Source organism: Rousettus aegyptiacus, unplaced genomic scaffold (genome assembly GCF_014176215.1).
Source record: "Rousettus aegyptiacus isolate mRouAeg1 unplaced genomic scaffold, mRouAeg1.p scaffold_m13_p_3, whole genome shotgun sequence".
In the NCBI taxonomy this organism is placed as follows: Eukaryota; Metazoa; Chordata; class Mammalia; order Chiroptera; family Pteropodidae; genus Rousettus; species Rousettus aegyptiacus.
In genome coordinates, this window is record NW_023416306.1 from 170,745,503 (window position 1) to 170,765,059 (window position 19,557).

At 67.0% G+C, this 19,557-nt stretch overlaps 1 protein-coding gene across 4 annotated transcripts in view; it reads left to right on the forward strand.

The window, feature by feature from the left end:
- Window positions 1–19,557, forward strand: part of EVL (Enah/Vasp-like) — a 116,725-nt gene that overhangs the window by 90,559 nt on the left and 6,609 nt on the right. For all 4 annotated transcript variants that reach the window (XM_036238412.1, XM_036238413.1, XM_016119520.2 and 1 more), the window contains exons 4-9: window positions 8,198–8,261; window positions 11,121–11,191; window positions 12,515–12,744; window positions 13,297–13,418; window positions 16,223–16,283; window positions 18,970–19,033. In XM_036238412.1, coding sequence (XP_036094305.1) covers window positions 8,198–8,261; window positions 11,121–11,191; window positions 12,515–12,744; window positions 13,297–13,418; window positions 16,223–16,283; window positions 18,970–19,033 — 612 coding nt within the window. The remainder of the gene's footprint in view (window positions 1–8,197; window positions 8,262–11,120; window positions 11,192–12,514; window positions 12,745–13,296; window positions 13,419–16,222; window positions 16,284–18,969; window positions 19,034–19,557) is intronic.

The window sequence follows — 19,557 nt, forward strand, 5'->3', positions numbered from 1 at the left end:
CTCACTGGGGCGTAGAGGAAGGTCCCGGCAGAGCCCGCTGGCCTGCACCCACCAAGGCCCGGGAGCCCCCATGCAGTCAGCGGCGGCTTGCTGTGGCCGGCCAGCCTCAGCAACCCCGGGTGTGGGTGGCCTCCCTGCCTGCAGGGCAGTGTCCTGCTCGGGGCGGCGGGAAGTTGGGGCTGGAAGAGCCCAGGCTTGACCCAGCTTGACCACCAGTTAGATGGGTGGTTTGTGCCTCTGAAACTTCATTTTCGGTCCGTTCCATGGAGTGGTAACAGCCGCTGTCAGGTCATCTTGAGAATTAGCAGAAATGTAGGGTAGTTCTCGCGTGCAGAGCGCTCACTGTCCAGCAGGGGCAGCAGCCCGACACCTGCACCCCTGCAGGTGAAGGCGGCCTGGGCTGGCCGAGCGTTGAGGAGCACTCCCCGTGAGGAGTCGGGGGGCTTCGCGGGGGTCCCTGAGCCGGCCTCAGCGCTCGGAGCATTCCCTGTGGGGAGTCGGGGAGCTTTGTGGGAGCCCCCGAGCCGGCCTCAGCGCTCGGCCGGGCTTGTAGGGCAGGGATGGGATGTGCCGCCTCACGGCAGAGGAGCCACCAGAGGACAAGAAATAAAGAAACACTTCAGGAAGAGGCGAATGAGCTACTGAAGAGCGGCAGACGCTGGGCGCGGGCAGCTGGAGGCTGGGTACGGGGCGAGCCGAGGGGCCTGGGGTGCGGGGCGAGCCGAGGGGCCTGGGGCGCGGGGCGAGCCGAGGGGCCTGGGGTGCGGGGCGAGCCGAGGGGCCTCGGGCGCGGGGCGAGCCGAGGGGCCTGGGGCGCGGGGCGAGCCGAAGGGCCTCGGGGGCGGGGCGGGCCGAGGGGCCTCGGAGGCCAGCCTTCCTGCCTCCCTGTGGCCGGCGTGCGGTGCGGCCCAGAGACCGCTGGCCGCCTGGCCCCGGCGGGCCCCACGCAGGCTCTGGCTCCGCGCGGCGTACCCGTGCTCATTTCCCCAGTTTGAATTGCTCACCGTTCAGTCGCACCGATGCGCGCGAAGGGCACTCAGTGTTCCTCACTGTTGCCCCACGCACCCCCAGAACACAGCACGCCGTCGGGGTGCCCAGCCCCGAGCTGGAAGGGCCGTTCCCAGGAGGGGAGAGCGGACTGGCCTCTGGGGCGGCGTGCAGGAGCAGCCAGCACAGGGAGGCCGAGGCCGCCAGGCTCGGCCCCAGGGGCCCAGGCGCAGCCGGACACCAGCCGCGCCAAGCACGATAGTGTCCTCGGGTGATCCGTCTGGGAGTGGCGTCCTTCCTCCAGCGTGAGGAATCGAGACTGAGTGCGTGTGGAGGAGGCAGATACATTTCATTACCTGGTTCACCGGCTCGTGGTGTGGAAAGGGACCGTGTGCGTCACGTCAGCCCAGGCGCTGGGCTCACAGGCGGAGAAGCCGCTCGGAGAGTCGGGCCCCGGCAGAGTCGGGGTTCGCGTCCAGCGGCCTGCCTGATCGTGTTTCCGTCGCGGCACCGATACTAAAGTGTGATTACTCGGCCTCCAGGGCGTGGCCGGGGCCTGGGCCCCGCCGGGGCTGTGGGCGCCGCCCCCCTGGGGGTGCCTGAGAGTCTGTGGACCCGTCCGGCACGTCTTCTGGTGGGAAGGGAGGGAGGAACCACAGCCCGAACCGAGCCGCACGGGGTCTGCTGAGCTCCCGCCCTGCGTCCAGTCCCCGCGTCGCCTCCCGGGTCCCCGGCGGCCGGTGGGCAGGCCCCGCGTTGGCTTTCCGGCCGCAGGATGCCAAGGACGGTCTGCCCCCGAGGCCTCTCCTCTGGGCACGACCGTTGTAGAGGTGACCTCTGGAGAGGCCGAGGAAGCTCATTGTGACAGTGCGGGATCAAAACTGCAGGGCCCGGTTCTGGTTCCGGTTCCGTCGCTCGGTAATTTGATTCAGGCAACCTTTTCATCTCCCTGGGCACCCCTGGCCCCATGGGTAACGGCAGCGCCACCCCTGGCCCCTTCCTGGGACGTGTCGTGGGAATGAATAAGGGCGAACGTGGAAGGTTTGTCACTTGGGGTCACCTAACAAGGACGGAGGCCGACGCGGCTGAGCCGCGCGGTGTCAGACCAGGACAAGCGCCGCTCGGGTTATTTTTCGGACAGGAAAAGGGAGTGGAAGAGACTCAGTGAGCCGCCCGAGGTCAAAGGCGAGTGACAGAGGCAGGACTCGGCTCAGCTCTAAGCGGCTTCAGGTCGCTGTGTTCGGAACGGCACCGGGCTCGTCCTGAGCGGTCAGGAAGTGCGTGGCCGCTACCGCCTGATGCGTCCTCTCGTTCGACCCGCAGGGGGGAATTAAGAGGGAAAGTGACCAGCTGTCCCGGGTCCCAAAGCCCGCTGGGACCGATGTCTTAACTGGGGAAGGGTTTGGACAGGCAGGACCACGTGAGCCCTGCACCAGGGAGGACATGGTGGGGAGAGGAGGCGCCAACCTTCAGATGCCCCCCCAGGCAGTGAGTCTGGGGGGCAGACCCCAGATTCCTTTGAAGCCCAGCGACATACCTTACCACTCCGCATGGTTTACGTATTCGCGTTTTAGTCCAGGGAGGTAAAGGGGGCAGTCGGCATCAGGGAGGGAAGACTGTCCGGGGCCAGGCCGCGTGAGTGGCCGTGTCGGGGCGGCCTCAGGCACCACAGTACGGACCCCGCCGGGAACCACCAGTTTCCTGGCTGGAATGCCACACGGGGAGCTGTGCTTTCTGACATCGCGTGTGAAGGCGTGGGCTCAGAGGCGGAGCCTGTTCCCCTCTGGCTCTGCGCCCACCCTGCACCATCCCCTCGCCCTCGGGGACAGGCGGAGAGCCACACACACCTGGCGTCGCCAGGGCCCCCAGCGCGGCCGGCCGGGGTCGGGTGTGCAGGAGGGAGGGCTCCGATAGGCCGGCCGGGAAGCGCATTAAAGATTGAAGCCGCGAAGCCCGTCTGACAGCCGCCCGCGGATCGGTTTCCCACTGCGAGGGCCGGGCGGCTGCGGGAGGACAGGTAAGTGGCCAGGATGCGCGGGGCGCGCCTCCGGGACGCGGCCAGGGGCCTGCCCGCAATGGTCAGCAGGGAGTGGACCTTCCACTGCTTCTGCTTCTGCCACTGCGACTGCACCGTGCTCTGCAGAGTGAGCTGTAGGTGACGGGAGCCCCCCCTTCCCGCTCCTCACGGGCCTCTCCTCGCGCGCCCAGCCGCTCCGGGGTTGGGGGGCGGGCGGGCGGGAGCTCCGGATCTGGGGAGACGAAGTGCCTGCCATTGACCCGTCACAGGGTCACAGCATGCGCACCGAGGCCTTGCGGAAGGGGCAGCACGCGGACTGGGCACTGGGAGATGCGGGCTGTGGTCCCGGCAACACCCGTCACCGTTTTCAAGCCTCGGTCTCTCCGTCTGTAAAATAGATCTGCTAGGCCTCGCCCTGCGGAGTGGAGCAGATCAGTCACAGAAACGATGCGGAGGAGCTTTGTCACACACACTGTAAACGTGTGACAGATTCTTGTTGCACTTTATTCTGTTTGAGATTCTGTTCAGGGTTTGTTGTGTGTCCTGGAATGAGCTGATTAGAAAAGAGAGAAAAATATTGGGAGAATAATTGGTCTGAAGACCACACCCCGAGTGGGACCAAGCAGACGGGCTGGCGGTGTCCTGGCCTGGAAGCCGGGAGACCTGGGTTATAGAATTAGGACCAGTCCCTCCCTCTGTCTGGGCTCCAGGGCAGGCGAGGGACGGGGAGGCGGCCTCCCGCCGCCTCTGCCGGGGCAGGAAGGCCCGTCCTCTCCAGCGAGCCGCCTTGGCGCGAATCCCGGGCCCCGCGGTGCGTCTCCTGTGTGGCCTCGGGCACTAGCCCCTCTCTGGACTGCAGTCTCCGCGTCTGCACATGCTGACCTCCCAGGCCCACAGGACACGTAGACACTGGTAGCCATTGGCCACCACCGGGTTGGACCGAAACCGGCGGCCCAGGGAGAGGGGGCTCCTGTAGAATTAGGATGGCGGGTAAACCAACAGCTCCCTCACGCCTCAGCCCACAGTGAGCCCAAGTTCATCAACAAGGACTGGGCAGAGCAGTCACTAGAACATTCACCCAGCAGGGCTTTAAGCAAGCAACTACACTGGCATTAAACTTGGGAGTCTGTGGGTTCGTCCGCAGCCGAGCCGAGCTGGGGGTGCAGGGAGGAAGTCGGGGAGGAGGGTAGGTGCTGCCTTGGCTTCCTGCGTGGGGGCGGGGGAGGCGGCTGCCTGGCTGACCAGAGCTGGGCATCAGTGCGCTGGGGCAGACCGAGCCCCAGGCTGGGAGACATGCGTCCTGGGCGCCGGTCCCAGCTCCGATTCCTGTGTGATCATGGCAAGGCGACTGAAGGTTTAGGCCGAGATCGCAGGCTCCACTCCCCCGTGGGCACTTGCTTGCTCGGCAGCAGGCCCTTCGAAGCGAGGGGAAGGCGTGCTGGGGAGCTGGGCTGGGAAGGCCGCCTCACGCCAAAGTGTCCAAAGTGTTGCCAGAGTGTCCAAAGTGTCGTTCCAAGTCCGTTCAAAATGGAGGGGCCTTCTGGAGAAGGTGGAGCCGGCCAGAGAGAGCAGCGGGGGGGCTTGGGACTCTGCCCAGCCCAGACCAGGTGGCTGTCGCTTGCTGGCCAGAAATCCCATCAAGCCTTGCTGCCCAGGTGTTGGATCCTTTGTCTCTGGCACTCCGGGCAGCTCAGGTTCCATCTTTTCAGGAGGCCCGGGGGAGGCCTTTCCCGTGGAGGCTAACTCGAAACCTCGCCTGTCCCTCTGTCCCGGAGGAGCTGGGGCCCGGTGTCCCAGAGCCTCGTAGGTGTTAAGGGGTAGGCAGGAGAAGGGGTCGTCAACGCCTCGGCACATCTGCCCACCGGAGGCCGTGCAGCCGAAGCGCCTGCCCTGCATCAGCCACGCTCAGGGGGACGGCCCCAGGGGAGGCCTATCCCCTCTCTGAGGACGCTCAGCCATTTGTGTCTTTACTACAAGGTTTCCAGAGGTCACGTAGGCTGTGATGTCAGTATGGGAGGCAGGTGGGGAGAGGGGGGAGGGAGCAGAGGCAGAGGGTCCCGCGGGAGACCGTGGCCTCACTCCGGGAGGGAGGTGCCGAGGCAGCCACGTGGGCTCGGAGAGGCGGGTGGATTCTCTCGGCGTCTCAGACCCAGCAGCAGTGGGGCTCCGTAACTAACGAGACATGGTGGGGAGAAGGAGCTGGGTCCCCACCTGCGCCCTCACCTGGATGCCGGGGGTGGGGCGCAGCGCGAGGTCACTGTGGCACAGGAGACGCCGCGTGGCCTCCGCCATGGCTTCCGATTGCACCACGCAGGGAGTCATTGCCTCAAACGTGGCGCCGGGACAGACGGGCGTGGCGAGCAGCCACCCCGGGCCCCCACCCGGAGGCGGCCAGCCTTGACCGGGGGTGGAACAGGCTAGGAGCAAGCAGACAGTGGGACTCTCGCGTCTGCCGCAGGCCCCCGCGTGACCCTGGACAGGCCCCTTCTGGGCCCAGCTCCCACCTCTCAGGCAAGGGGCGGGCCGGTACTTCCCAGTGTTCAGGACACACCGCCATTTCCTTAGCGTGAGAGAAACGGGGGGCCTCATTCCACCGCGAGCTGTCTCTTCCTGCTTCGTGCTGTCAAATTACGGCTTCTAGTTTTGAAATCTGGCTCAAGGGCAGGGACCAGAGCCCCTGGGAGCAGTGAGGGGCCCTGTGAACTGTCCCCACCTCGGGAGAAACTGGCTGGCTTCGGGGGTTGGGGGGAGTCCGGCCCAGCAGGCAGAAGGAGGAGGGACCCCTGCGGAAGCCCCGCAGACGACCCCGCAGGCAGCTGGCTGCCCCCTGGGGTCCTGCTGAAGGGGCGAGGCGCAGTTCCGGTGGCCCAGGCCCAGCCAACAGACGCAGAGGCCTTTGGCGCCGTCGCCCAGAAGTTTTAAGACCTAGAGCGGGGCCTGGCCAGGCTAAGGGTGGGCTCCAGTCCTCAGCCCAGGTGCTGGACGGGGTCTCCGGGGCCAGGCCGAGCCCCCGGAAGAGGGCAGACTCCCATTCAGGTCAGAACGCAGCCGGCATCATGTTGTCCAACCTGGGGCCCGAGGCCTGGGCCCCGCCAGCAGCAGAGGGCTCAGGCCTGAGCCCCAGAATGCGGGCCAGGACGTCTGGACTCTCTCCTGCCTCGGCCAGGATGAGCGGGTGGGGCACAGAGCTTTGGGCCGCGGTCGGGGGACACCTGTGCACAGTGTGGACACTGGGCACTCGTGAGCCTTCGGGCAGCATGCCAGCCTGCCTCTCGTCTCTGCTCCTCGTCCTCCAGGCTGGCCTCGGCCCACCCCACAGCGTGACTGGGTTTCAGAAAGTGCTGTTTTGCAAATAGTTGGCATCTGGCTTCGCCACTAGCGGCCTGCAACCCTGAGCCACTCTCCCGGTCTGGGCCGTCTCCTTACCTTTTGCAGCCCTCCATGGGAGCCCTCTCCCCGGGTTCTGAGAATCAAAGCAAATCGAGAACCCTGGCCGCCGCCGTAACGCAGCGGTCCCGCGTCCTGAGAACGGGGAAGGGGCGCCCCGAGACCCGGGCCTGGCGAGGCAGGAGAGAAAAGAGCTTGCTCCTCGGGGTCCTCTTTCTTGGACAAGGAAACGTGTATTCTCTTTATTAAACTTCCAAAATGTTCTAATGTCTGTCAGACTGAACATGTGTTACGTGTGATTTACAGTTAGAAAAACCAGTTCTTAAAAAGTGCACGTTTACATGTTAAAACAAAACGTACTTAGGGACAAGGAAAGGAAGCTAACACTCACTCCACGCTCACTACGCGCCAGGTCGCCACGCCCGGCGTTCACGTTAGTCACGTCTCTAAAATGTCCAGGGGCATCTTCTCCCCTGCCCATCCCCAGAGAGCAGTGGGAGGCATTGAGCAAGGACTGGGCCAGGCAGGTCCACCCGAGGACGTTTTCCTTGAGTGCTGGGAGGCGCCCTCCTCCCACAGAGCAGCCGCCCAGGGCAGCAGGGTCGGACACAGCCGGGTGTGGAAGTGGACTCCAGGCGGGAAGAGGGCTGGCGAGCAAAGGAAGGGGTCCCGCCCACGTGCGCCACACCGGGCGGTGGCTCGAGGGCCTTTGAGGCCGGGCGGATTGGGGCCTCGGTCTGAGGAAGCTCTCACTCACGGGGAGCCCCTGCCTGGGGGCGCCCAGGGTTCCCGTGCTGGGCGGAGGTGGGAGGTGGACCCAGACGGCCAGGCTCAGCTTCGAGATGCTCTTGCGCTGTCCCGCCCGCCTGCTGGATGCAGGGCAGTCTACTCACCCCTCGCCTGCCCGGAGCCCCTGTGGGAGAGGCCGTCTGCACGCCATGGAGGGTTTCCCTGTAGGCTGAGTGGTGCCGTCACCTCCTCCTAGGGAGGAGACAAAGCCCCTGCCCCATCTAGCCAGCAAGGCGCGAGACCGGCTTGCCCGGCCCCTCCCCCGTCACTGTGACTCTCTGCGGCTCCCCAGTGACAGCTAAGCTGGCTGAGAGCTGGGACAGTCAGCTCCTTCTCAGGCTAGGGCACAGCGCCAGCCCTGGGCGGACGCGGTGGCCGGGCAGGTATTGCCCGCTCTGGGCCCTGCTTTTGGGGTCCAGGGTGAGGCTGTGGCCTCGAAGGCGCCACGGTGTCTGTCAGTGACAGCCCCTGCCATCCCTGCTGCCGTCAGCTCCCTCCCACCCACAACTGCAGGCTCCCGGGTGCAGGCGGGCGGGCCTCGCAGCACCCTGAGGACCACGGGCCGTGGCTCAGGCAGACCGGGGGCCGAAGCCCGGCTGTAAGGGGCGTTCCTTTGCTCCAAAAGTGGGATGAAACGGGTCTACTCTCCGGGTCCAGGAACGCCGAGGCCACTGGTGATTTTAGTTGCAGCTCCGTGGGGTGTGCGGAGGCCCGAGCCGGATGTTCGGGGGTCGAGGGCCCAGTGGCGGGTGAGGAAGGAGAAGCGAGCGTGGTTCGGGAGGGAAGGGGAGGCGGCCGGCAGCTAAACGGGATCTCTTGGTTGGCGCCGAGGGATGAGCCACGAAGGAGAGGGCATGGTGGGAACGCGGGTGGCTCGGGTATGAGGACCGGCCGCGGAAAGGCCCAGGACGGCTCCCGCGGGACCAGGAGGGTGGAGCCAGCGCCTCGCTCCCAGGTGTTCATCGCGGCCTTTCTTCTCGACTGACCCTCACGCTGCTGTGCTTCTGTGCCCCCCAGGTCCCTCCGCCCAGCGTCAGGTGCAGAATGGCCCTTCTCCTGATGAGATGGACATCCAGAGAAGGTAACCGCCCCCTTCCGCCAGCAGGGCACACAGCTGCAGCCAGGGCCGGGGCGCCCAGGGACGCACGGTCGGGCGAGGGGACAGGCCTGACCGGAAGGGAGCAGGGGCGAGCGCCTTGCCGCCTGCAGAGCGATGGCGATGGCGGTGACGGGGTCTGGTTTCACGGAGGGAGGGGGTGCCGCCGGCGCGGTCGTGCGGGCCTTGCGGCGAGCCTGGCCGTGTCCCGAGTGCTGTCCTCGCGGTTCATCAGCCCTCCCAGGCGTCAGGACATGGAGGGATTCGGTAGCACGGTCGAGGCCGCGCTGCCGGCCTGGGCCCCGGCCTGTGCCGCCGTTCTTCACTCTGTCTGAGGGCCTCGTGACACCCGGCCCTGCCACTCCCGCCAGAGGCTCTGCATGGGTGCCACGGCCTTTCTAGAGGGCCTTGGCCCCCCGCGAGGTCACAACGGCAGAGACCCTGAGAGCGTGGCGGGAGCCAGGGCCGCGCTCGTCCTGGCCGGGCTGGCACGTGCTCCCGCAGGGCGAGGCCCGGGGAGGCACCCGCCCCTCCAGCAGCTTCTGCAGCGGTCGAGCTGCTGTCCCGAAGTTACAGAAGAGGTCGCGGTGGCCAAGGAGGGGGCGGCCTCCCCGTCACGTTGCTGGGCAAGGCGGGACCCAGGCTCGAACCCCTCGCCCTGCGGGGCGCTGCGTCTCTGTGAGGCTTCGTGCCCCGGCTCTGTGGGAGCCGTGCACGGAGCAGGCCCAGCCCAGCCGTGCTCACCCACGGACAAGAGTGGCCGTGGCTCCAGGGGCCTGCGGCTAGACACCAGTGGGGCCCGGGGCTGGCCGTGAGGCTCCCGTCCCTCGCCCTGAGGAATGAATGATCTCTGAGCACCTCTGGCTGGCATGTACTCAAAACCCTGGGCAGACCACCAGGGCTCAGGGTCCCAGTTCGAACGTGGCGGTGCTGATCCTGAGGGAGAGATGGAACCGTCCCCCCCCCCCGGAGTCCTGTATCCTAACTCCATCGCGCCTACCGACTCCGCAGGCCTGACCCCCAGTTGACTCGCTGCCCCGCTTTAACCCTCAGGGCTTGTTACGACCGCGACTCTCCTCCCCGAGCCAGCTGAAGCTCGGGAGTGGAATGACTTGCCCAGAGTGGCCAGGCGTTAGAGGCAGAACCAGGACCGGCTGCCAGTCCGGCCCCCACCCAGCACTCTGCCGGGTCCCGGGGCAGCCTCGGCCCCGAGAAGGGCACAGTGAGCCCCGCCAGGCCGAGGAATGACTGACAGGGCCGCGCGTCCTGAACGGTTCTCCCGTCGCTCCCTGGGAACTGGTTAAACAGCGCGCGTTGCCCCAGCCCACCACCCACAGCCAGGTTATGAGCGGGCCCTGGCTGCAGTCTGCCGGCCAGAGCGCCCCTGGAGGTCAGTCTGTGAACTGCAGCAGTCCCGCCCCGGGGCTGGGACCCTGCTCATCCCTGCTCACCCTGCCAGTCATCTCATAGAGGAAGAAGGGGGCCCCGCGGGGAGAGGACTGACATGGGGCGACAGGGACCTGGTGACCCCAAGTGCAAGGACCTTCTTGTTTTCGCACAAACAGTATCAAGTTTGCACCCGGTCATTAAGCATTTCCAGACATCCTCATTTTGCCGAGGGCTTCCGAGCATCCGGATCCTGCTGGGGCGGTTGGCGTTCTGGGCGGCGTCTCGGCAGTTTGGATGGAGGTGGAGACTCTGGCCAGGTGCCGCTGAGTCCCGCAAACACCTGAACTGCCAGAGCGTCTCTTCTTAGGCATCAGGCATAGTTCTTACCCAAGCTCCATGAAACAGGTGTCGTTACACCTATTTTATGGAGAAGGATCCGAGGCCCAGGAGAGGGGAGTGACTCGGCCACGCCTGGAATCCCAGGACGGACCGGAAAGCTCTCCACCTCCAAATAAGCTGTGGTCCCATGGGACCTCCCTCTGGGCGGGCCGATGTGTTATTCCTCCCTCACAGCACGTGCCGAGTGGCTGCTGTGTGCCAGGCAGACGGCGCCCGCTCCCCGGCCCCAGGGCCGCAGACTCGGCCCGCAACCGCACACTCTGCCAGCCACCCTGCCCGCCCTCCCCGGCATGCGCGCCCCTGGGCCAGGGCGGGCGTCGGGCCACCCCTTGGCCCCGTTTCGCATGAGCAGGCCTTCCGAGGGGGCACCACACACGTGAGAGGTGCTGCCGTCCTTGAGCCACACGATTCCTTGCCCCCCCCACCCCCGCGCCCGCGTCTCTGTCCCAGATTCGGTGGCTGTCTTTGTGGATCAGCGTCCTCAGTCGCCTGGGCTTCGTGAGCACCCCGAGGCTGCTTTGCCGTGAGGAGCTGGGATGCTCAGCCCCGCCGAGGCACACGTCACACCTCACCGCAGCTGGGTCTGCGGTGAAGAGTGGAGACGTGCCACCGTACTGCACCTCCCCTAACAACCGGCGATGCCTGGAAACTGTTCCAGGGAACTGAGCCAGGTGTAACAAGAACCGGAAATCTGAGGTCGGGCCTGCTGAGGCCACAGGCCCGCAAAAGCCTGGGGAGCCCCTGCAGCCAAAGGAGAGGCTCGTCCACACGGCCAGCTGGTCACCTGAGCCTTCGCGAGGGGCTCCCTGTTCAGGCATGCCCCTGAGCTCACCTGGGTCGGGACCTCGAACCAGTCATGTCCCCTGCCTCTGTTAACTGGGGCAGCGAGCCCAGTGGCAGTCAGCCAGAGGCAGGGTGTGGGGGGCTCACTACTGAGCCCCCCGGCCCAGGGCCCACAGTGGGCTCTCATGGAGTGCCGACGAAACCCGACTCTGCGGCCTGAGCTCCGCGGACACAGAGCCACGTAGGTCAGACCTGCTCTCCTTTGCTTTGCAGACAAGTGATGGAGCAGCAGCAGCACCAGCAGCAGCGTCAGGAGTCTCTAGAGAGAAGAACCTCGGCTACCGGTGAGAGGCCTCGCGGGGCCCGCTTCCCTTACCTGCGCCCGGCGGGCAGCCGCGTCGCTCAGGTGGCGCCGGAGGCGCCTTGGGCCCTCTGCAAAGAGCCACTGGTTGCATAGGTCTTAAAGTCACACCTGATGAAAGTGGGGTGGGGGGAAAGGGAACAAGGGGGAATTAGCTCAGCTCTGTCCGGCCCCTCCCTCCCGGCCTCTACCATTCATCGCCTGAGCGCACAGGTCGCAAGCACATGCCGCGGCCTGGGGACTCAGCAGTGGACAAGGCAGGTGCAGCCCCTGCCCTGGGGAGCTCATTGTCTAGTCAAGGAGCCAGGCAGTGAATGACAGTCGTCAGTGAGCACACCTGGGGACCAGGTACGAGGTGTAAAGGCCCACGGCGCAGGGCCCGACCGTCCCGGGGGTCCGAGCGCACCCCCAAGGCAGTATTGCTTCAGTCGTGTACATTGGCCGGCGCTCCACACGGAGACGCAGAAAGGTCATCCGGAAAACTCCGTAGGCTAGTGAGCGCGGGAGTTCGCTCTCACGGAGTGCTGTCAGATCCCTTCTCGCTTCGTCCTCTCAAACGCCCCGTGAAGGAAACAGGGTCCTCCTGTGGCCCGTAGCGCCCCCTCTCAGACTGCCCTAGGCACCGCCTCTGGGCCCACCCCCTGCAATGCCAGGGCCGCTCTGACCCTGCCGCCCCTTCTCCATCTCTGCCGAGCAGCCCGGGTGCCCGGGCGCTCCCCTCCCGGCCTCTCCCCGATCGCCCCCGGCTCCTCCCACCGCTTCCTGCCCCAGACGGGACTCCCGCGCCGCTGGCACTTCCCTGAGGAGCGTGTCCGCGCCCTCGTCAGCCCGCCACCGGCACGATTAGCGGCCACATCCCCATTAGGCCGCGAGCCCGGCGAGCAGAGCCGGTGGCCGATTCTCCCCAGGGCCAGGCCCAGGGGGCTCAGTCAGTGCTGGATAGAGGGGAGATCGGGGGGCGGGGCATGGCCCAGCGTTCAGCACTGCTCCCCGACACGTGCCCTGGTCGGCCCTGCAACCCCCAGTTACCTGCCACAGCCCCCGGAGGCTGAGGGTCAGTGAGCGCACCGCAGGCACCGACGTCCGCCGACGCCCAGGAGGGCGCCGAGCACGGGCAGGAAGGGGAGAGAGGCCGCCAGGGGTCTTCCTCTCGCCCCCGGAGGCCGCGGTTGGGGCGGAAGAAAGGCCGCCAAGCACGAGGGAGGCTCGGCGAGTGTGCGGCCAGCCAGGCCCCCGCTGCCCCTCCTGCCCCAGGGCGGCCCCACTGGGGGCCGGAACCTGACCGCGCCTCCCTGTCGTGTCTCAGGGCCCGTCCTCCCGCCGGGGCACCCCTCGTCTGCAGCCAGCGCGCCCCTCTCGTGCGGCGGGCCCCCGCCCCCGCCCCCGCCGCCTGTCCCACCTCCACCCACGGGGGCCGCGCCGCCTCCCCCGCCGCCCCTGCCAGCCGGAGGCGCCCAGGGCAGCAACCACGACGAGAGCTCCGTGTCAGGGCTGGCCGCCGCCCTGGCCGGCGCCAAGCTGAGAAGAGTCCAGCGGGTAAGTGGCCCCGTGGCTCGGGCAGGGCGGGGACCGGCCGCCTCCGCGGCCAGACGCTGAGCAAAGCGCTGCCCTCCCGCACCGAGGCAGGGCAGGAGCTGCCCCCCTTTCCAGATGAGGAAACCGAGGCACGGGTGTTTAAACAGCTCGGTAAAGCCCCAGCGTATCATCACAGAGTTTGGACTCGGGCCCAGCTTCCCTCCCCGGCCCTTCCCCACGCGTCCGGCGGGCAGACCCTGCGGTCAGGGCCGAGCGTGGTTCTCGCGCCGCTGACGGAGAGCTGGGCTTGCTTCCCGGGGATTCTCTCTCCCCCACGTCAGGCCGGCCTTGGCAGCCGTGGCCGACAGACCTGGGGGGTTTCTGGTAACCGAGCAGCCAGGCCTGGTCCCCCTCCAGTGGCGTCGCCGGTGGGGTTGGGGGGGCCCGGACCAGGTGGCCCCGCAGGCGGCCGCCGCCGTCGTGGGAATCTCGCGTATTCACTCACACGCACCCCCTTCGCCCCGCCGTCCCGCCGCGCACGGCCGACTAAAGCGCTGCCTCCTCCTCCCTCAGCCGGAAGATGCCTCTGGAGGCTCCAGTCCCAGCGGCACCTCCAAGTCCGATGCCAACAGGGCGAGCAGCGGGGGCGGAGGAGGAGGCCTCATGGAAGAGATGAACAAACTGCTGGCCAAGAGGTGGGTGTCGAGGCTCCCCAAGACTCACGCTCGCCAGGAAGCCCCTGCTCCTCAGCGAGTGAGCGTCCTTGCCCAGCCCCAGGGGCGTCGTCCCCTGGGATGGCCACGCAGGGTTCTGTTCCTCGCAGGGTCAGTGTGAGGCGTCAGTCTGAAAGGAGGCATCTAAACTCTGAACCCCTCCTCCCGTCAGTGAGCGAGTGGTTGTGGAAGCGTCTGTCACGTACCAGCCCTGTCCTGAGCAGAGAGAAATCCGCGGAAAGCGAGGGGTATTCCCTGCGCTTAGGAGCCCAGCCTCAGTAATGCGGCCCAGAGCGCACCCTGTGCCCGTGCGTGGGCGACGTGGCAGGGTCCAGGGGACGTCGCCCCTGGGAGACAGAAGCGCAGCTGCATCCGCACCACGGTCGGGCCTGGGGCCGGCGGCTCGTCCCCTTCTCCGTCCACACCAGGCGTGCCTCCAGCTTGCCCAAGGCCATCGGCCTGCCACTGAGGCTCCGGGTTGTTCCCAACCAACACCTGAGCAGGTACAGAGGTCACAAAGCTCCTCCTCGGGAAGGTTGCAAAGCTTGATTTTATGTGTCAGTGTGGCCTGGTGCCAGGAGCGCGCCGACACAGGTGACCGGTGCCGTGGCTCACGTGGGCACCGGAGGGCCCGGGAGCAGCAGGCCCCACGGTGAGAACGCTCCCTGTGGGCCGGGAGAAGCGGGGGCGGGGCCTGCTCCAGCCGCGACCCCTCCTGCCTGCCGTCGCCCTCCGAGTTCTCCCCACCGCTGTCCCAGTCAGCGGACCCCGAGTGATCTGTGTGCCCGAGGTCGCCCCGGGATGTGGTTTCACTCCCCTTGGGAGCAATGGCCATGACGTGCAGGCAGTCGCGGCAGGGGCAGAGCCAGCGTCGCCTGCCCAGGGCCCCCGCGCACACAGCGGGCAGCCCGCCGGAAGTGGCGGAGGGAGCAGAGAGACGGGGGCCGCAGTCACACAGTGGCTACAGGTACAGGGTGACAGTGGCTGCACCACGGGGAAACGGCTCCCTGGGCGGGAGAGCCAGGAGGGCTTCACAGAGGACGTTCCGCGTGCGCTCGGCCTGGAAGGCGAGACTGAGTCTCTGGGCCGAGGCGGGAGAGGGGCCGAGAAGGGAGCCTTCCACGCGGACGGAAGGGCAGCGGTGCGCTGGGCGGTGTCGAGCTGCCCGGGACGGCCGAGGCGCCCGCGAGTCAGGCTGCAGACGCAGCTCGTGCGCGTCCATCTCGGAGGGGACGGGGCCTCGTGGAAAAATAGCACACGTTTTTCAAAAAGGAAATCTTCACGCTTTGTTCAAGTCCAAAACCAACACGTTAACAGTGACGGCCTGGCCTAGACGGCTGAGACCACACAGAGAGGAGCTCCGGAGAACGGGAGCCGGCGTCGCAGGAGCCGGCGGGGCACCCCGGTGCCGCTGGCGGAGGCCAGGCCCTGCCAGGGGCAGGCACGCTGCACGGGGTCCACCCAGCGCCCTGTGCCGTCCGCCCTGGCGATGGGCGCCGGGTGGTGTCGGCGGCCGGCGTGGCCTCGCCGGCTGCGGTCAGGGCGGAGCGCCGCGGGCGTCCGGGCCCCTCCCGGTGTGGGCTGCGCCGGAGCTGCTGCCCCGCGGTGGCGTCCGGGCCGGAACATCGGCAGCGCTGAGGCCGCCGCGTGCTGACCCCTCGCACACACGCTGGCTCCCCGGCTCCTCCCGGGCGGGGGCGGCCTGGCCTGCTGCCTGCTGTTAACGATGAACCGGTGGCTCCGGCTAGGAGCAGCACGTCCCGGGGCAAAGTGGCAGTGGGGGGGCCAGCGCGGACTCTGCCGTCATCCAGGAACGGAGGGTGTCGCGAGCGAAGGCGGGAAAGGGCAGGTTCGAAAGACAGTGCAGGGCGGAACCGGCCCCGCCGCTGTGAGGAGGGCGCAGGTGTGCGGGAGGGGCCGTCGGTGGGGGCCGCGTCCTCCCCGGGACGAGAAGACGAGGAGGCCGCCCCGTGGGCCCCGTCAGCGGCCGCCGACCGCTCACCCGTCAGGCCAGCTTCCTGCTTGGGCAGCTCAGCTCGTGAGGCTTCCGTGCGCTGGCCGCGTCGCGGCACCAAAGGTGCCCAGAGGCGTGTGTTTGGGGAGTGTTAGGGCCCCCATGTGGCGACTGGGGAGTTAGCCAGAGAGAGGTGACCACTAAGGTTAAAAAGAAAAACAAAAAACAAGTGGGTTTTCAGGGTATTAGGAAAAGATTCACATCTGTGGGGAAGATACACGACCGGACTGGGGCGTCAGTTTGGGCCATTCGGAGTCCGTCCCCTGAGTGCGTCCAGGCTCTGTGTGGCGTTCCGGACCCCGGAGCAATCGGAGAAGGGGTCTTCTTCTTCCCACAGGTGATGGGGTCAGCTCACTCGTCAGGTCACCGGGCGAGTGCTCCCACAGCCCTGACTGTGGCAGGTTACGGCCCGGGTGGCACCTTTCTCTGTCCTGTGTGGCCTGGCCTTGAGTGCCCTGGAAGAATGGCTACCACCCAGGCGCCCTGGGGACCCAGACGTGGCGCAGACCAGCTTTCTCCAGACAGACAGAGCCCCATCCCCCAGACCCCGTCCTCCCCTTCTGGGCCAGTTTTGTGTCCAGGCTCACGGAGCCAGCACAGAAGGCCCGGACACTGGTCCCAGCATTGCCACAGCCCATGTGGGTGTGGGGACAGGTCACCTCCTTCACCACGGGGCCGTCTGAGGACCAGGCCGTGTCCGGCACAGAGGAGGCACCGGGACCGGAGCGGAAACGTTCAGGAGCTGACTGGTATCTTTTTCCTCCTGTGTTAGGAGAAAAGCAGCCTCGCAGACAGACAAGCCGGCCGAGAAGAAGGAAGACGAAAGCCAGACGGTGAGCAAACCCCACCCTCGCCCGCCCCGCCAGCGCGGATAGTCCAGGGAGGCTCCGGGGCACCTGGTTAGGCCTTACACGGGACAGATACTTCACCGGGGGATTTGTGGAGGGGCGGGGGCGGGGACAGCAGGGCCCGTGGCGAGCTCGCGTCCGTCCCCAGAGCAAGGGCGGCAGGCCCGCACTCACCGGGCGTCTAGCAGACACTGCCCGGGAGGGGACTTGGCTGAAAGGCAGACGGTGCCTGAGGGAGAAGCCGGGAGCCTAGGGGCACAGAGGGGCCTCTCGGACAGGGCCCAGGACAGCTGCGCAAGGCCCGTGGGGGCCTCGGGGGCCGTGGGGGCCGGGGCGCACTTGCCGCGCAGACATCCGCTGGGAGGCTGGCATGGCTTCGAGCTGCCTCTGGGCTTAAAGACTCCATTACGGTCCGGCGAGCTGGACGGGGGCCGGGGCTCCGGCTCTCGTCCCTGTCCGCATCCCGGAGCCCAGTCCGGCCGCACAGGCCGGAGCATCCGCACCCACCTAGGGAGCCCGTTTCTCTTTTCCTCTACGTAAAGCTTTTCGTGTCGGAACAGCTAAGTCCCAACCCAAACTGCGAGTGGCGCACAGGCCGCCCCTCGGTGGCAGGAGGAGGCGGAGGAAGTGCAGCAGCCCTTGCTGACTCAGCGCCCCCTGTCAGGGTCCCCCGTCAGCAGCCCCCGTCAGGGTTCCCCATCAGCGGCCCCCGTCAGCGGGGTGAGGCTGACCCCAGGGGAGTGAGCCCCGGGCCCTGGCCCTGCCGGCCGATTCCTCCTCTGTCGTCCGATGCCCATGCCCGGGCCGTGCAGCCCCCGTGGCTCCACCACCGGCCCCTCAGCCTGCCTTTCTCCGCGTAAACATGGCCTGAGAAACAGCCTCTCAGACGCCAGGCCGGCCGAGGCTCCCACGGCCTGGTCGCTAGCCGCCCACACGCGCCTGTCCGGCCCTTGGCGCGCATGGTGGCTCATCCAGCCTCGCTCTCCTGCCGGGTCCTGAGCCCTGCGAGGGCCAGGCCTGCGTGTCGCGCTGCCCCGGCCTTTTGCACAGAGTGTGGGTCGTCCACACGCTTCTAAAGCTGCAGAGGCCTGCCTGGCCAGGAGCCCAGGTGGGTCCCAGGTCTCACAAGGCGTGGCCTCGTTTTGGGGGGTGGCATTAGAGCTCTCAGGTCAGTGCTGTAGGCGGTACTGGTGCGTCCCCACCCGGCACCCAGAAAAAGTAGGTTTCAAATTCCAGGGACTCCGGAGAAACCTGCAGCCCCACAGGCGGACCTTCCTTCCTCTGACCCCCTTTTCTTCCCTTTTCCGCTGGGCTCCCGGCCGTTGCTAGGTCCGGCTGCCTGGGTCCCGCCACCGTCTGCAGCCCCTCCCACAGCCCGACTGCCTCTCCCAGGGCAGGGCCGGGAACGGCCGCACAGCGGAGCCCCGGCAGCCCCTCATCTTTTCCATACTGCCCAGAATTTTCCAGATTCTCCTCACTGAGCATGGACTTAGGTTTATAACTACTGGAGAACAAATGAGCGTCATTTAAAGGAAGGAAAGGACCCTGAGTACGGAGTCACATAGCGTTAGACGGCTCGGGCGGGCACTCCGCCCCTCGCTGGCCACAGCCCGGTTCCGCCGATGCCCCCACGGCATGCCAGCAGGGGAGGGCGGTGCGGAGCCCCGCCGTGGGCCAGGCCGTGTGCGCGTGCTGGGGACCCAGAGATGGCAGGATGTGGCCTCTGACCTTGAGGGAGAGGACACAGCAGGCAGACTGTTGGCAGAGAAAGTGACGAGGGCAGAGAGAGAGGGAGCGCCGGGGCCCTGGCAGTTGAGGGAGGAGTCCCAAGCCTCTCCTGGAGCTGCGGGGAGAGCGGGTGATCACAGGGCTGAGCCCAGAGCAGAGGCCGCAGGGCGGGGCGGGGAGCGGGGGCTGCTCTGCCTTGCCCAGAGGTCAGGCTGCCTCCCGCACGCCTGTCAGGTGCTGTTACCAGGTTAGTGAGGCAGACCTAGATTCTAGAACTCGCTTGCGTAGCAGTGTTGGTGACCTGTGGCCCGGTTGGGACAGAGGTAACGTCAGCATATGTTCACGCCACCTCCTCTTCTCCTAAAGCGCTGAGGTGGGCCCGGGTGTCCCACAGCTGGGTCTCCAGGATGGAGGCTGTGCCGTGGCCAGCCCCGACCCACAGGGCCGACCAGAACCCAACCCAGAGCCCACAGGCAGCCCGGCCAGCTGCGCAGCACCCTCTGGTTCTCACACCGGCCGTGGGAGGCGGGGCCACACCTGGAGAGAGGAAGCCCGTGGGTGGGTCCTGTTGCAGCAAACCACAGGGCAGAAGCCCCTGCTGAGCGCCGAGTGCCGTGACAGTGCCGGGCACCCCGGGGGCGCGTGACGCGTCAGTGCCTGGCAGGCTCGGTCACGGGCCAGGGTTGGCGCGGCCATGGGGTCTGCCTTACTGGGCAGGGGCCTGTGTCCCCAACCCTGACCTCCGTGGGCCAGACCGGCTGCCTGCCAGGCTTTGGAGGTTCCCTTTGTTAGTAACATTCGTTGTTTTGCTGATGATGAAAGTGGCACATTCCTCAAAGTTTTGAAAGCCAAGGCTTCGTAGATGACCCTGGCCAGAGGGCTCCCGCCCCTGCCCGGCCAGCCTCGCAGCAGGCTGATGGCCAAGCCCCGCCTCCCGTTTCAGGAAGAGCCGAGCACCTCTCCATCGCCAGGGACCCGAGCAGCCAGCCAGACGCCCAACTCCTCAGGTAAGGGGCGCCGTCCTGCCCACGCCGGGCGGTCTCCGAGGCCCGGGGCTCCCACAGGAGGCTGGTCCGATCCCAGCGCCGCACTTTGCGCATGAGCAGAGACGGCCAGATGGACCACGCCGGCTGGGTCGCCCTGTCACCTTCACGGGAGCCGCTGCCCCAGTGAGCCCCGGCCCCCTCGAGCCTGGGGCTTCGGCTGTGGCGTCCACACCAAGCCCCACCAGGAGCCCAGAAGTGTGGCGCCCAGGCCCTGGCCCGTCGCTGCAGCTGGTCACGCTGCAGAGTCCACCCGTCCAGCCCTCTTTTCCCAGCTCCTGCCGAGCAGGAGGAGGTGGCCTGGGACTCGGGCCAGGGCTCTGAAGAGGAGTGTTTAAAAGTCACATCAATGTCCCCCTGTGAAATGACGTGACAGTGGTCACCAGTGAGTCTGGCTCCAGCAAAAACAGTCCTGAACTCTGCTCAGAAGCCCCCGGCCTGAGTGCTGGGACACGGACTGTGCAGGGGAAGAAGCCTGGCGCCGGTCA